The sequence below is a fragment of the Linepithema humile genome, chromosome 4 (genome assembly GCF_040581485.1).
Source record: "Linepithema humile isolate Giens D197 chromosome 4, Lhum_UNIL_v1.0, whole genome shotgun sequence".
Taxonomy (NCBI): domain Eukaryota; kingdom Metazoa; phylum Arthropoda; class Insecta; order Hymenoptera; family Formicidae; genus Linepithema; species Linepithema humile.
This window is the reverse complement of record NC_090131.1, coordinates 3506003-3523375: the sequence shown is the minus strand read 5'-3', so window position 1 is coordinate 3523375 and position 17373 is coordinate 3506003. Positions and strand designations below refer to the sequence as shown.

The 17373-nt window shown below is 40.4% G+C and overlaps 3 protein-coding genes across 7 annotated transcripts; 2 read left to right on the top strand and 1 right to left on the bottom strand.

Annotated features, from left to right (window-relative positions):
• Nucleotides 1-42: 42 nt before the first annotated feature.
• Nucleotides 43-8394, top strand: Ccdc85 (coiled-coil domain-containing protein 85). 5 transcript variants are annotated; one of them, XM_067354605.1, is made up of 7 exons: nt 43-600; nt 693-919; nt 992-1242; nt 1952-4932; nt 6400-6772; nt 7046-7311; nt 7565-8394. In XM_067354605.1, exons 4-7 carry the CDS (start codon nt 4063-4065, stop codon nt 7607-7609), a joined length of 1554 nt encoding a protein of 517 aa, XP_067210706.1. In that variant the 5' UTR covers nt 43-600; nt 693-919; nt 992-1242; nt 1952-4062; the 3' UTR covers nt 7610-8394. The 5 variants fall into 5 exon arrangements, with proteins under 5 accessions (XP_067210706.1, XP_067210705.1, XP_012222490.1 ...); XM_067354604.1 differs by having other exon boundaries at nt 43-919; nt 1952-2201; nt 2272-4932; XM_012367067.2 differs by having other exon boundaries at nt 43-919; nt 1952-2504; nt 2599-4932.
• A 63-nt stretch (nt 8395-8457) lies between these two features.
• On the top strand, nt 8458-11420 carry LOC105672259 (potassium channel subfamily K member 13-like). The gene is made up of 5 exons (XM_012367069.2): nt 8458-8809; nt 9136-9328; nt 9962-10036; nt 10255-10657; nt 10892-11420. Exons 1-5 carry the CDS (start codon nt 8681-8683, stop codon nt 11367-11369), a joined length of 1278 nt encoding a protein of 425 aa, XP_012222492.1. The 5' UTR covers nt 8458-8680; the 3' UTR covers nt 11370-11420.
• A 474-nt stretch (nt 11421-11894) lies between these two features.
• On the bottom strand, nt 11895-17223 carry LOC105672145 (PR domain zinc finger protein 10-like). The gene is made up of 11 exons (XM_012366871.2): nt 17026-17223; nt 16555-16945; nt 16108-16467; nt 15671-16000; nt 15402-15605; nt 14807-15316; nt 14472-14736; nt 14257-14398; nt 14009-14197; nt 13745-13936; nt 11895-13667 (listed from the first exon to the last, which is right to left on the bottom strand). Exons 1-11 carry the CDS (start codon nt 17188-17190, stop codon nt 13389-13391), a joined length of 3027 nt encoding a protein of 1008 aa, XP_012222294.1. The 5' UTR covers nt 17191-17223; the 3' UTR covers nt 11895-13388.
• Nucleotides 17224-17373: the final 150 nt, after the last annotated feature.

The following is a 17373-nucleotide window of genomic DNA, read 5'->3' as shown; positions in this document are numbered from 1 at the left end:
CGTCGCTGCAGAATCGCATACTCAGCGACATCTATCGACAAAACCCAGCATTTTTTTAAATCGTAGGTAACAAAGCAGTTGGCGCTGGAAATAAAAATAATTATATTAAAATATATACCAAAAAATTGCTTTTTAATATTAATAATATTAAAAAATATTACACGAAAACAATCACCGCTGTTCACTTAGCACATAACCCTTACACTTATTGTCTGTAGGTAAATATTTACGGTTGGTCAAGTAGATATCTTGTTTATTTATATTCGATAATGATAAATTTATATTTCTCAATTTATCTTCTGAATTACGCTCGACTAGTTTTTATGCCGGTTGATGAAGACTAGCCAAGATGACGTTGTTAATTTTATATGCTTTCAGTTTCCATATTTGTTTTGGTACGTTAAAAGTTTATTATGTATATATTTTTTTAATTAATCTTAATTTCGATAATGATTTTCGTATATTGGCACTCAAGCGTAACATCTCAATCAAAAGTCTGGCGCACATCTCTCGCGTTGACTTGTCGTCATTGTCGTATTTACATATGAAAGCTTTTCTATGGAAGCACAGACAATAAACGCAGGCATCTGACTTGATTCAGTGGAAGTATTTTTCCGCATTGTACATACCGTATTGACAAACCGGATTTAAAGAGACGATATGGTATTTTACCCGGTCCTTTTATTTGTCAGGCACCGACATAAAATGCGAACGGCACTGGAATGCAGGTGCATCTTCGGTGTATACGTATCGAAGCAGGTAGGATATTTTCGAAGATTGCCTCTACCGATGAACAAGCGTAAAGAAGTTACACCTGCCGCGCAGTACAGTCCGCAAAGTCGACGGACGCCAATTATTTATTTCTCAAGGAAAAATTATCGAAAAATCGATGAGAATTGGCGAATAATAAGATAAACAGGTTTGTAAAATTCAATTATAATAACTTGTAATTTTTATCTTCAATTTACTTGAAATAGTTTTGTTTTTATAGAAAATAGATAAATAATATTACTCAATTTGCATTAATATCTTGTTAAACACTAATTTTTGCATAACAAGTATTAACAATTGCTAAAGGAGACATTTTTTTAACTTGAATATACTGCCATTGAGATGGGAATTCACACACACCATACTTCTACCTGCATGCTAATGTTTCCTTGTTGGTGGAATCGGTGTTTTCCGGTGAAAAGTCAGGCGACTGAAAAATTTTATGGGAAACTATGATTAATTGCTGAGAAAGTAAGTTAAAAATACCTAAATTATACGTTAAAGTACATCATTTTGATAAATCTACAAGGAAGTAAGTAACATAAAAAGAAATTATCTTAAAATGCAATCTTTGAATTTTTTAATCTTTACAAAATCAGTAATTATCAGAATACTGAAACTAACTTTGCAAGATAAATCCATGTCAATTTTCTTATTTATCTATTTTATTTACTTTTAATAGGTAATAAAATAAACATGACTGATGATCTGGGCAGAATTACATTATTTAAAAAAAGCAATTATAGTTCCATTAACATATTGCATAGTGTATTATCATCGTTGATCTCTTCGACGTCGCTGTTAGGCCCCGACGAGCCGTAAGGCCCTTACGTGTCGACCTCGAGTTTTGCAACCTCCCACAACTATGGAACTCACGCTTCAACCTTTTCCCTTCGTTGATCGAGCGAACCAATGGGAAGATTGCGGTGCTTTCCCGCGCCGGGGTCCGACGGGGACCCGGCGTCGTCCGCAATCACTTCACGTCTCGTGAGCAACCGCCATGTTGTCAGTATGCGATTTTGACGCGAGTTATGCACGTCGGGGCCTACAAGCGTCGATGAAAATCGAAATATCTACTCGACGACGCACGCAAACTTATGAATCGGCATCGATAAGCTTGCGACAAATTGTAGATTCTATATTGAACAAGATTTAACGACGAATTCGTGGTGACTTTCAGGTGTTCGGGAAATTGTTGCACCAGGTAACACTATGTAGCAAAGGAACCGAAGTGTGGAGTGAGAAAAACGAAGAAAAAAATTCGATTATCGTCGTTCAACGCAGAACTATCTGGAATATGAAGTATATTTAAAATACGGCAGAAAATATTGATCATAAAACAGTGATGATAACAACAAGAGTGCAAGAAAATTCTAGGAAAAAAAAAAACATTAGTTTACTTATAATTGAACTACGCAAATGTTAAAAAGGTAAACACTTTCGCATCAAGCGTGTGAAAACGCACATTGTATATACAACATTTGCGAATTTTTGACTCAGTCGAGTGGCTACGGCACTGGGCATCCTGTGAAATGCGGCCCCGCGGCAAGAAAAACGGGGACCCGGCGCAGCGGCAATCGTCCAACGAGTGAGCCAGGGCATTGCCAGCGCGGAGTGCAGCTACAGCAGTTGCGGTGACTTGTAAGGTCCTCGTGAAACCGTAGAGCGTTGACAACGGAACCTGAAGCGTGCGAATTCCGACGTACCGTTGTCGCTGGCACTCGGACTCTCAGGTAGGCAGATTAGTAAATTATAATCGGCAGCGCGATCGACTGACAGCGCGGCATGCGCGCCTATTATGAGATCATAGCGGGTCTGGATGCACAGGTGGGTACGAGGGGGAAGCCAAAGAAACCGACTACGACGGCGACCACGAGTCGAGAATACGTCACGAGTTAGCGGGCTTCCCGCCGTCGATTTGGCGCCGTCGGAATGACAGCTACACAGGATTGAATTGCTCTGAGGTGAACGAGTCGCGTCTCTTGAAGTCAAAATGGCACGCTTGGACCGATTGACAAAGCGGAATGTTTGCTCTTTCCGCGAGGTGAGACGAAAGACGCGTGAATGCTGATAAAGAGAAATTGCTATGACTTGCGTTATGGTGGAAGCGACGACGTATCGAGGCGAAGATGAAAAAAGATGTGCGACGTGGTGCTAATAAACGAGAAATGGTGATTCCGTTTCGTTAGAGTGCATACTAGAGAGAAAGGTATTCCTTCTATTAAAAGATACGTATACATACACATACGCACATGCATGTATATATACAGAAGAGAATAATTCATGCTCTGCAGGAACCTATAATATACCGAAGAAAAGGGCACGGAGAAAAGAAATGGGAGACGTGTGAATGTTGATAGAAAAGAATTGGTGTAATACGTGCTTTACTGAGATCTACGCTATGCCGAAGCGAAGGACACCTATTCGTGAAGAAAGCCGGAGAGAGACGGGAGACTCGTGACTACTGATAGAGGGGAATCGGTGTTACTCGTGGCACCGCGTCGGGGATTAGTATACGAGAGACTGGTATGTCGATTGTAAGCTTAAGTTGAACGCGAAGGCCACGATTGTGAGGAGAGCGACGCTGACGCGTGTACGAGTTGTGCGATAACGTAGCACGGTAGTGGTCTCGAAAGTGAATAGTACTCGAAATAAGTGATAAACGTGTTCACTGAGTGCATTTGAACCCAACGTACCATGAATACTTCAAAATCGTAATAGTTTCATCTGATTTGTACGATTGAACTTTGAAATAACGTGATTTTTTTCTGATATGCTTCGCGAAAGGTGAAAGACTACTTATTGATACAATTTAAAAAAAAAATGAAAACACAACGCTGATTTGCGTTTAAACGATTAGTGTTTAATTTTTTTTAAATCTTTAACTAATCGTCGGATAAAGTTACTTGAGAGATAATTGCTTTTCCGTCTCTTCCGGAATCGCAAAAATGTCTGCAATGCTGATAGAAAGCTGAAGTTAGCTAACTTATGCTGAAGAAATCGACTATAACTGTGTCATGACGTGGTTCTCGCTGGATTGCTTCCGATGAGGATTGCGGGAAACCGAAGAATTCTTCGTGAGAATCTTGCGTTGCGTCGCAACACGCAACAATAAGAAGACGCCGCTGGCAGGTGTATTCGGACGAGAAGCACGCGAAAGAAGACGAAAACGAGAAGAAGCCGAAGAGGAGGCAAAAGAGGTGAAGAAAAAGGCAGAAATCGGCCGTCGTGAGAGTAGGGCCCCCTACGGCGATAAGGCGAGGCCCAGGGGAATTGTGGAGGGAACGACGTATGTATCACGCGGGGCCGGTCGCGCGGACCGGGCCCGCCGTTGCCGCTCGTGAGAGACCGCGCGCTGACCCAGATTTCGGCGGATCGAACCGGCACGAGGAGGCCGCGGCGGACTTTCTGAAATGGGACACGGCGCAGCCTGGAGCTAAATTAGCCGCGATGTCCAATAAGAGTAAGTCTCAGCCGCAGCAGCATCAGCAGCAGCCGCAGCAGCACCAGCAGCAGCCGCCGCCGCAACAGCATCATCCTCCGCACGTGATCAAGCCAGTGGACCAGCTGCCGCCGCGCTACCAGCCCCCGCCGCAGCCCACCGGCGGCATCTTAAAGAACCATTTACATTTCGCCAGCACAGCTACGTCGGCGCCAAGTTCGGGTCAGACTGGCAACAGTCAAGGTCCGGTTGTGACCTTGAACCATCATCAACCGCGCACGTTGCCGCCACCACCGCCGTCCTCGCAGCATCTTCAGCAACAACAGCAGCAGCAACAATCGGCGCAGCAGCAGCAATCGCAACAACAACCGCCGAAGGATGCGCAGAGCAAATATTCGCCGAGGATAGAGCACCATCATCATCATTCGCAGCCGCCTAGCACGCTGATCGCTGCCGCGTCGGCGGCGGCGTCGAAGAATCAGCAACAACAGCAGCCGTCAACCTACCTCCAACAGCCTAAGCTCGGTCAAGGTCCATATTTGCCACCCAGCAGCCAGTACCCGGCGGTGAACAGTGGACAGAACGCGCTGGTCAGGCAGCGGATCAGCGACGACGAATTTCTGCGACTCGGTCCCGTGGAGATGCTCAAGTTTGTGCGGAAGACCGAGAGTGACATTGCCAGGCTCGCCGCCGAGCAGCATCGCCAGATACAGGGCTTGGTGAGTTTCTCGACGGGTTTTCTGCTTCTCTGTAACGTAATAGCCGATCAAATTAGAGCGAATCGTTAAAATTAATCATATCAAACACGAAACTCGATAACTCGATAACGAAAGCGTAACTTGAGAAGTTCGTTGTTGTAATCACTTCCGTGTAATGTTGTAACTTTAGAAGTCGTTTGAACGAAAATGCATGCAGATTTAAGAGAGAATTTTTATGATTTTTAACATTTTATATTTTTATAAATCTTAAATTTCTCTTAAAATAAATCTGTTTAAAATTAATTAAAGGATAAGTTTCGGTCAAGAGAAATTTTGTTATTATTATTTTAATTAATAATTTGAAAATTATGCAATAGAAGTGAAATGTAATCTAAATAATTATTTATTTTATTCGTTTTATTTTTATTGAAGAATTCTTTATCTTGCAATGACAGTTTTATTTGGCAATAAATTAATTTCGCAATCATTGATTATGTTAATATCTTGCAACTGATTAAACAAGCTGGTCTTTTCTGCTTTTTTAATATTACGTTATCGTAATGCATTATACCAATGAAATATCACGATATCATAATGTTTCATTACATTTTCGGTACGTGAAATGTGGTTTGTCGTCCTTGAAATCTTTAGCGCGCTACACGGAAGTTTTCGAAAGGCTCTTGTAGGTCATACAGATTGAACCGACCGTCGTAATTTCAAGCAGTCACGCATACGTGAGATAAACCGCAAGCGATCAGCGGGGACAATCGGTTCCCTTTGGCCGACAAAACGCTAACTTTACTGAAACTGCAGAGCCGGGATTGGTCACGCGTCGCTCGTACACGTGTGATGAATGCGTGAAAGGCTTTTTTTCAGCAATCGGCACGAGTGCGTCATTCAGGTAGATCAATGACTCCGTTATTTCTCTCGCAACACAGGCGCGCTGATTAATAATGCAAAAGATGTTCGGCTAAATAAAAGGCATACCAGTCTTATGCGAAAAAAATGTATAAATATTTATAGAAGTCAGATATGCACATTCAAATAATTTTGTGTACAATCAGATGTTATTTACACACTTTATATCATTAAAAATTTATTTCTTTACAAAAAGTGGAAATAATGTAACAGATTTTCTGTCTCTCTGTCCGCGCGAATTAGCAGTCCGAATTAAATATATTTAATTATATATCATGGATAAAAACATAAAATCTTATAAATATATGCAAGGTTTTGGGCACAAGTAGAGTTAAAGCTGTTATTCATGCTTTAATATTTATTATATGTTTTATGTATACGCGCGCGTGTTTTTCGGCCACTATCATGACTCTCTTGAGTTTATCTACGTTTATATTAACAGCCAATAAATAATAATAAAATTAAAATACAACAAAAATCTTAACAACTAATAAAATCTTATATGGAATTTTAAAAGCTGCAGCCGTAAAGAATGTAAGACGAGTGTGCGATAAGCTATCTACTTTCCAGCTGAATGAGCTGCGAGCGCTGAAGGAAGCCAACCAAAAACTAAACGACGATAACCAGGAGCTGCGTGATCTCTGCTGCTTCTTAGACGACGATCGACAAAAGGGTCGGAAACTGGCGAGAGAGTGGCAGAGGTTTGGCCGATACACAGTGAGTGTCATGCGCCAGGAGGTCTCGGCTTATCAGAACAAGTTGCGCCAGTTGGACAACAAGCAGCAGGAATTAATTAAGGATAATCTGGAACTCAAGGAGCTGTGCCTGTACCTCGATGAGGAACGCGGCGGTGGTCAAAGGGATGACGGTGATGGATCGAGTTCGAGTACGAATGCCGAGGAAACTGCGTTACCGAGGCCGAGGCACGCTTCCACATTCAATGGTTAGGCTAATTCTTTTATTCAATAAATGAAAAACATTTTTCAATGCCGTAATAGAAAACATAATAATTTTATGCGACTATAATTTGTAAAAGAAATCTGTTTTCCGCAGTAATGTTGGATTATAAATATACACATTATATAAATGAAAGCTTAATATTAAAAATAAAATAGAATAATATTGTATACGCGGAAAGACATATATTGTACGATCCACTTACAACTGGATGGTCTTTTTGCATTCTGGAGTAAATTGAATCGCAATTCTTTTTCAGACCAAACGATGCAGTACGTGAGGAGTTTAGAACAACGAGTGAAACAGTTGGAGGAAGACAAGAGTGTCCTCCAAGCCCGTGCTCAAGGCTGGGAGGTACCACCGGGTGAAGTTTGGGACAGTCCTGTGAGCCCGAATGACAATACTAACTTAGGAAGCCGACCGGAAGCGGTAGTGCGCGCTCTTCAGGTTCTCGAGGTCAGAGAGCAACTGGAAAGAGAGGAAGGTCACGATGGAGAGAAGGCATTGGTTAGAGAAATGTGCAATGTAAGTGAATCGCGCTGATATTTCTCGCTTAGCATGCATCTTTTAGAGCGTATTTTTATGTTTATAAGAAAAAAAATTTTTAACAAAGTAATTAATAATGAAATAATTTTAGAAATTTCCTTGAAATTTAATTATTTTATGTAATATCTGCCATCAAATTTTAATCATTCGCCCGAAGTAATTCTTCACGCGAAACAAATGATTTTGACGTGTTCTTTATGATATAATATGTATGATTAATCGTTTTTTTCAGGTTGTCTGGCGGAAATTGGAGGAAGGTCCGCAAGCGAGGCATTAACGATAATGCTGTCTGTTTGTCGGTTTTTAATATTACTAATAATTACAAGACTAACTCTGTTATGTCCGAGGCGTAATGATAGTATTATATAGCAGGTAATGTAAATTAAATTTTATATTTTATTTTTAATCTACTATGTAGATTTTTTATACATGTACAATTATCTTGATATGAGAATATCTATAGTATCTATTTATACAAATGTAGCGTTGTTAGTTTTTCTAGATTGATTGTTAACAAAGTATTTTTATTATACAACATCTACAATTTACTCTGTCCTATCCTCTTTCCTAATTCCCATTTCCGGGAAATTTCTTCCTACAGTCTTTGTATCTTTTACGGGGCTTATAAAGCCTATAAATTAGAAGTCAAATATATATATAAATTATCCAGTAATTTAATTACAGCAAACTTTTCGAAACTGAATTTAAAACAGGATTTTCGAAATCTCTAATATATACATGATTTAATCAGCAGTATTGGGCATATTTGCAGCGCGCAAGGTCACAATTTCTCGTCCGTTTCTTTTGCATTCGCCAGCTAATCATTTGCCGTGTTTCACTTGCCGCTTTTCACGAAAAGACATTCCCTTGGCGAAGTTCACGCATTGAATACGCAAGCGAGTGTTTGTATTTCTATTTTTATCCCGTCAAAGGATTTACTCTCAATGGTACCAAAGTTAGAATTGCCCCATATACACTATGCGTAGTTGCATCAATGCCAGGCAATTAGGACATTTTCCAATCTAGCTCTCATCAATTTCATTATCTTGCTAGTTAGCGTATTTCTAACGTAAACGTAAAAAACATTTAAATTAAAATCTTACGTGATTCATGAAAGATAATGGAATTAATGCGAAAGTCGAATTATCTGACAATAATATCGCATAACTGATCATTCATCAACGTTTGAGCGTGTATTTTAAAGAGGAAGTGTTCTTGCAAATCGCTTTTCTCGCGTCCTTGTATTTATCCTTCTCCGCCGACGAGTTTGCGCCGCGCCGGACGAAAAGCGGCGGTGGGGATCGCGTGTAGCAGCCACCGGCTGTTGGGAAGATGAGAGTCGCCGGTGATGTGCTTGTGCGGAGGCCTCGCGGAGGACAACGCCAGGATCATCCTCCTCGCCGTTGTCCTGGCAGCGTACATGCTCGCAGGCGCAGCCCTTTTCCAACGACTAGAGAGTGATCTTGAGATACGGCAGGTACAGAAAGTGTTCGCATGTGTACCCCCGCAAAAAAAAATTAAAAACTATTGCAAATTCTCCTAACAATCGTAGACAAAAAAAAACATGCATCCCTTATTCAGAATTAAAAGATGCTGCAGTGATTTTTGTGGAAAGCATTATTAAGTATGATTTCATGTAATATTAATTTAGACAAATCAATGATTCGCGTGTGTATTTTTGTAACATGATCAATGTGTGGCTGCAAGCTTTTATTAAGAAATTTGGGATGTTAGAGTTGGATATAAACCTTTTTTAAAATAGATATTTCTTTCATATTAATTTTTCTATGGATTTTGCCACAGGCTACAGAGTTTTGGCGAGTATATCACGCATTTCGGAGACACCATTTGCGAGGCAGCCCCTTGGCTCTGCAGAGGTTGCACGAGCTGCTGTACGCTTACAGCAACGCTTCCGCCACCGGCATCATCAATAAAAGACGCCGTTGGGACTTTCCTGGTAGCTTTCACTTCGTGGGTACCATAGTTTCTACAATTGGTAAGAAATATAAGCATAATACCGTATTTAGAATACTAGTTACTACTCATCCACGTCGTGGTCGAGGCTAACGGGGTCAGTGGAATTTGTGTCACGTGTTTTGCGCTTTGCATTCTGTCGATTTTCTGCTCCCGTGAAATCGCAAAAATATTAATCTTCACAGAACTAGTACAATATTTCAGTCTATATTCCAAATATATATTTTTATATCTGTAAAAGTTTTTAAAATTATTATTACATACAAAACGTACAATTTTTTTATTTATCGTAACATTTGATACTTCAATTAATTTAATTTTCTTTTACTGCAATCGATATTTTTTAATACAAACATATTTATGTGATATATGAATATTCACATACCATCGTACATCATTAGGAAAATTGTTGGCAATCGCATTCTTTTGTAAAACTTGGTCGTAATGATATTAAGTAAAGGGAGTAAGGGTCGTCGGCCGGGCGTATGCGTAAGAATGTACCGGTGAATTCCGGAATGCTAATATCTCGCGACCTAGTCTCGCATTTATCCCCTCGGTTGGTTGTCCATTGGTGGACCGATGTCTATATATGCGTATGTTACCGTGTAATATACTTCTGAAATGAAAGAACCGTGATACTAAGATTATTTTGCAGGGTACGGGAGCACGGCGCCTCAAACAACGGCAGGCAAAGCGGCTGTCATTCTTTATGGTTTCTTCGGGTGCTCCGGTAATCAAATACAGATTTAATTATAAGAACGTACATAATTAACGTCAAACATTAATTGATTATAATGAATGATGATTATTAGAGGACATCTAATAGACATCGTCTTTAGAATTGAGTTGAAGCTTTCTAGTAAATCCGATATATTATTTTGAAATAACATTGAAACGTGTGAACGTGATTTGACAAAATTTGATTTCAACTTTGAATAAATGATCCAGGTGGCATTCTGTTCTTCAATCTTTTCCTGGAGAGGATTATCACTTTCCTCGCGTGGATTTTACGCAGCTGGCACGTACGTCGATTAAGGAGACGTCTCCGCAGGACTACATTAGCGTCTCGACGAGTTTCTAAGTCATCAAACACCCAGAGACCATCTCTGCCGGACATACTCGATGACGACGATCACGTAGATCTAGACCAATGGAAGCCAAGCGTATACTGGATCATGCTCTACTTGTCCACGATCTCCTGCATCATCGCCTGTTGCGCCGCTGCGCTTTACGCGCCACTAGAAGACTGGAATTACTTCGATGCGCTGTACTTTGCTTTCGTCAGTTTCACCACCATCGGCTTCGGCGACTTCGTCAGCACGCAGAAACCGAGCTATCCGCACGTACATTGGTACGTTATGAAAATTTTCAAGTCAGCGAGATCAAATTTGCATGATTTATTCATGACATGCGGTGAAAATTCTGTAAAATGACTTCTAATGGATACCGTCTTAATGCCAGATTTTTTATGAAAATCTAAAAAGACAGCAATAGTTCTTAAACTGTAAATTAACGAAATCAAAGAATTTCGTTGTGAGCTTTAAAAACGCGAATAAAGTCTATTTCTATTTACATGTTTATGCAGGTATAGATTCGCAAACTTCATTTTCCTGGTGGTGGGATGTTGCTGCATATATTCCCTGTTAAACGTTACATCGATCGTAATAAAGCAGGGCCTGAATTATGTAATACACAAGCTTCAATATGGTAATCAGGACGTAGCAGCGCCGTATTTGCCGAGAAGGCAGTCCTCGGTATCGAGTATATATTACTCGAGGAAGCGGTCGACGAAGCTTGTAGGCAGAGATTCGATCAGGGCGAAGGATAACTCGGAGATGCCGCGCAGGATGTCAGGCGAATTGATTTCTATGAAGGATTTCCTGTCCGCGAACAAAGTCTCCCTGGCTGTGATGCAGAAACAGCTGTACGATGCCGCGCAGAAACAGAGGGGCGGCGGATCGCTCGTCGCCACGCCGAATCATCAGGTGTTGAGGCCTGGAGCCGTAGGCCCGCTCGCAATCGCTAGCGAAAAGTTCGAAAGCAAAAGCACGATAAATAGATAGGATAGTTGCAGCAAGGTAGAAGCTATAAAAATATATATGATAGCATCAGTATTGAGTATATTTTTTACCTCTTGTCAAATCTTGTTCGCTTAATACCGAGCTGTCCTTATTAATACATTCCCTCGGTTCCTTGCAACGCGTCCCATGCAATAAGAACTATCCATTATGTATTACCTTCAGAAAAGCGGCATATGTAATAAATGTGATATGTAAAATTTTTAAATCTGTTATTAAGTAATATGTTGATTGAATAAAATTCATATTGATTACATCTTTTTACATGTATTTAAATTATAGTCAGAAATCTTTTTTTACTTGTAGAAATTAATGTAAAATACAGAAAAATAACTAATTAGTAACTGAAAAATATCAATATTAAATAAAAAAAATCTGGTCTGTCAATATCAAATATTTGCTAATTCTTTAAAAATGATTAACGTAAATTAATCTTGATATCTTCAGAAGAATCTGTAAATTGTAAATTAATTTATTTTACGGTGGCTTATAAATGTTCAACGCAACAAATGATGCAGTCATCGAATAACTTTATTTACGTCATGTTTACAGTACAGTCCTCCATGTACTTAACGACATCGACAAATATGCAATCTTCTGCTTCGTAATTGCGATAATGTATGTCGTGTATATACCGTGTGTAAAATAAATTTCAACGTTGTCATTTCATTGATGATTTTCTCCGAGTGTGAAAATTGTTCGTGCGGGATTTCATTTATGGAATATACGGCAATCGGATAGGGTTCACGAAAGGGCACAATTATTCCGAATTCAGACGTTGCGGAATACACAATCTTGAACAATCGTTGTGGAAACTTTTGGTGTACGTGTGCTGATGTGTGAGTGACGTGGTGGCCAGATATACATAGCTTAAAATACACGTACGTTGCTCGTTAAATCGCGAGAGCAAAAGTCCCCTTGGCTACTTAACTACAATACCGTGCGTTGATTTAAACCAGACATCTCGAGCTGACGATTCAAACGGTCACTTGGCTTGTGACGCTAGATTCATACACGAATGAGATCAGCGATTACGAAATGATTACGTGAAAACAATATGTTCCATTGGAGATCTAAGGACGTGTGTTACTTGTACATTATTCTAAAATGAGAACGTGGACGCCAAGCGTTTACGACGAAATCTTGGAAATACGAGAGAGAAAGAGCAAAAAGTGAAATGGACGATTTCCTTACAGAGATCGCAAGCTTTCACGTAATCTACAGACAATCGCTGTTTAGTGAAGCCAAATACGTCGCGAACAATGACTTTTAAACATTACTCGTCCACACAATTATCGTTGCGCGGAAGAAATCACGTTGATCTAAGACACAACGGATTTCATCACCGCCAAATTTAAGCCGGGCTTAAACATCCTCTTTAAACTTGACGCTTAAATTTGGTCCATCTACTTCACACTCGAACAACATAGGATTTTCAAGCTTGGTATAGATTTTAAAAGTAAAACTATCAGGCCTAATGTAAAGGACGTGTCGATAGTACCAGGTCTTCTACCTTTTTTTTTTTCTTTTTCTCTGTACGGTATCCTTAATACTTCAAGAAAAGATCTCAACAATTGTACGAGACTACAGTGTTCTCCGTAACAAGTAGACTCGAGCCTCGCTGGTTTCCAGTCGACGTTGTTAGGCATCTCTTTTTTTTTTTCGTTTCGAGGCTCGGAAAAAGTACTTTTAAAACTGCATTTTCTCCCTCTCCAACAAATCTGCCAAAGTCACTATTTATCATCGGCCGTCGTTGTCGACCAACCGACCAACATACAACCAACAAAACAGCGCCGAGTGTTTCGCACCGGCGCCGACAAAGCTGCGTATTCCCAAATATTCTCGGGCGACATGCTCCGCCGCTTCGACCAAACGGCATCGCCACGATTTGGTAACGGCAGCAAAAAAGCACAACCTACCTCGGCTGTGTACAAAGATCGCGAGATTCATATCTCGTTAAATTAGCGACACTCATCCCCCGTGTCGAGGATGCCACGTTTCTCCTCAGCGTATGTCGCGCATACGCACAAATTGCTGAGCGACCATCTCCAGGCCTCCGTTGCTTATCAGATCAACGTCATTCGTGATTTTGATTATTTTCTGCTTGAGGAAATCCGCATTGATATCGCATCCCTGTATATAGTCGGATATCAGGAAGTTGTTATCGTTCAACGTGGGTGGCTGATTTTGATTTTGCGGCGGTCGGTTCCGCGATCGCGGTATCTGATCCGCCGGCTCCATCAAATGAGCATGTTTCTTGCGTTGGTGTTGCAAGAGTTTTGCCTTAAATTAGAATTCATGTGTTCTAAACTTCTGGCACTTGTTGAATATAATTGAATTTTATATAGAAGAAAACTTACCTTGCTGGCGTATTGTTTGTGACACCATTGGCAGCCTTGCGGACTAGTAGTGATGCTGCCCACTGTTTGGCTGAAGCTTGGATTCGGCAGTCCCGAGAACTCGGATTCCTTTTGCCGGTTGCTAGGCGGCAAAGCCGCACCGGGATGGTTCTTCATAATATGCGCTTTACGCTTGCTGCTACTTTTATAAACCTTAAAAGAGTACAATGCGTGAAAATACGATAATTTTATTTCTACAAAAGAGGTAGAACTTTATTCAGTTACCTTGTCACAATACTGGCAGTAATAATCTCTGGTTTGTCGCAAAATTGGTAAGTTCAATTCTGGCACAGATTCCGGTGCGACGTCGGGATGCCGTTTCGCAAGATGATTCACCAGCATTCCTCTTCGCTTGAAACCCACCAGGCATTGATGACATTTGTAAATGAAGCGATTGTAATCACTCGGATTCACCTGTCGAGAAGATAATTTGTGTAACATGCAATAAGTTATGCATTTTTACTTTGACATACCTTTGGCACAAATTTCTTGGTCTGGTTATTTTGTGTCATTTGATCTCCGTTAACCGTTTGAGAATGATGTATCTTAGTCATGTGTTCTTTTAATTTGTCCTTTCTCTTAAATCGTTTACCACAGTTTGCACAATGGAATTCTCTGTGTAACAAAAGCGAATGAAATGATTTTGCGCATTTTATCAACGCGATAAAGAGAATTGTAGAAATTTTACCTATGATCGGAATGTTTTAGCAGATGCATTCGCAATTTGTCGACCGTCGGGAAACGTTTCGCACAGTGTTGACATTTGTGCTTCCTTTCGCAGTGATGTGCACGAATGTGTTTGCGAATGACCGAATATTTGATAAACGTTCGCTGGCAGTGGGGACAGCTGAATATACCGTCTGGATTTCTATGTGTCTCAACGTGATCCTTCAGCATCGTACCTTGGCGAAATAGCTGCTTGCACATTGGGCATTCGAAGACCTGCTTATTTTCTGCAAAAATTGAAATTGTAAAAAAACACCGCGATCAATACTCTTTCGACGCGGCTTGTTGCAGATTTACCTTTATGCGTTTTCAGATGACCGGACAACGCGGAGTTGTTCATAAATCGCTTCAAGCAGATACTGCATGGCAGTGGTTTTTGGTCCTCAGCACCATGCGCCAAGCAGTGCTGTTGTAATCGTATCTTCGTAGCAAAACGTTTGTAACACATTGAACACTTGTATGTACTTAGAGGAGTTAATCTCTTCGTTTTGGATAGCGCCGATCGTCCGTGCTGAGATACGTGATTCACCAACTCGCTTTGCTTCTGAAATTCCAGTCCGCACTGTGGGCATGCGGACGTTTGATTCTCTATTTTGATATCGATAGAAGAATGAACGGCTGTGTGCAGGTTGAGCAGAGACTGTTTTCTGAAAATCAAGTGGCACACGGAACATTTCCATTCTTTGTTGCACTTGTTTTGCCGCGAGTTCTCCTTTTCCTTCATATTTCTGCCGCGTAACATTTTTATGCGTCGATTGTAAGAATTGCCATCCAAACGCGGCCATCCAGGTACTAGATTATTAACTTCTACGAAAGAAAGAAACAAATTTATTGCATTGACTAATATATTTTCAGTAATGTATAAATAATTCTCCAAAGTTATATATGATACCTTTCTCATCTTTTATGTCTGGTTTAAATAACGGCAAATTTCTGCGACTTGCGTAGTCTGGACTAGGGCCTGCTTTTAACTCTTCCTTTGGCGAGATGTTTCTATTAGTCAGAAATACTATTCCATCCTTCTGCTGACAAATTATTAAATTCTGCTCCTTATACGAGAGTGCGGGTCGCACAAAACGCATCCAATTTGAAGTATCTAAAATCATAATAAAGAGTCAAATTCAACATCTTAGAGATGCAATCTTTTAAACGATTACTTACTTTCGTTGGAGACATCCACTTTCAGAAATTCACCAGTTTCAGTTTCATAAAGCAATGGTAAAGCGTTTTCAAAGGGCAAACCGTCGTAAGCGCACAGTACGCCTTCTATAGGCCCAAATTGTGTGCGCTTTCGAATATTACGTTTTGCAAAGACTCCGTAGGTCACGTCATTCGCTGCAGCATGCGAAGTAGATAGCTTGTTTAACGAAAGATATGATCCTGGCAGTGTTGCTACAGCACGCGATGGTACTGGTTGATCTGCGATTGTGCACACATCGTTCAGATTACAGCTATCGTCTTTCGTGCAATTAGTGTCGTAGTCGTCGCACCCTGCAAAAATGCGCATTCAATGTGGAAAAAATATAATCAAAATATAAGATAATAATAAAATATTTATTAATAAAAAAACTAATTGATTAAGTAACTCGTATACTTACAGAAATCCTTTTTATCTGTTATAAGTCGCTTGGATCTTCTCACATCTTTCTTCTCAATCGTTTTCTTCTTTTCAGTTGGTGGTGATTCCTTCGTAATTTGCTCGTATTTGATAATTTGTTGATCTTCTTTATCACATTCTGGTATAATAAAATTATTATTTTCTTTGTTTGCGCCTTCCGTTACTGATGGTAAAGTAACATGATTGTCTTCTATCTCCATATTTTGATTTTTAAACGTACTGATAACGTTTATTTGATCATCTTGCATCACCAAAAACTCTCTGGTTAGATTAAAGTCTGTGCTTGGTATTCCTGTTAGCATTAATGGGGTTGCTGAAGATTCCAACTCAGGCGTAGCTTCTGCAAATATATTACACATTAAGAAAACATAAAAACACTATCTAATATTAGCTATCTTATATTTTTAAGATATAAATTGTTTCTTACCTTGCATTAAAATCAATTCACTGTTGACGCTCGATACCAGTCCCTCTTCATTCCCATTGCCAACAAAGTCTGTAGTAGTATCTGTTTGAGATACAGTCTGAGTGTCAATCGGATGAGCCAGTTGAGTCACATAATTGATGCTTGTTCTTATGTTTGGTTCAGGTTGGGATATCAAAGGAGAAGAAGGGCTCTGAAGCACAACAACCGAATTATGGAAAGGAGAAGAGGGCAATTGGACCGGAGTAGGAGAGTATCTAGCAGTCGAGCTCATATTTGGGTCAAGTGGACTGACGCGGTGCTCAAATTCGGACAGAGGGGATGCTGCCCTCGGAGAAAAGGAAATCTGCTCATATGTGGGAAATAATCGTGACTGATCCTCCACATATTCCACCTAGTAACAGACAGGACCCATTGTAAAAACATCATCAGTGTCATCATATTATCACTGACATTCCCCAGGAGTTTACTTACAGTCAAAAATAGAAGCCTGTTGTTCAATTTTTTCGGTTGTTCACACAAGGATGAAGCAAAAGCGTGATCAGTAGGCCAATTCACTGAAATGTCAGCTCCCTTGTCAATGCTGGATATCTCAAAGGACTCAGCAGGGGCCCCCTCAGGAGGGCCCCTTGGATCCATCTTACGTCCTGTATCGCACCAGAGGAGTCGGATATTTCGTCGCCCGTGCCTATTAATCACATTCGACAGAGATGAGATTGACAGACTACAATGAAATCAAGTTGTGTTAACCGCGATCACGCGCAATTCTTCGTGCTTCGAGATTGACGTGAGCAGCGAATGACATCGCTCGAGTCACAGAAA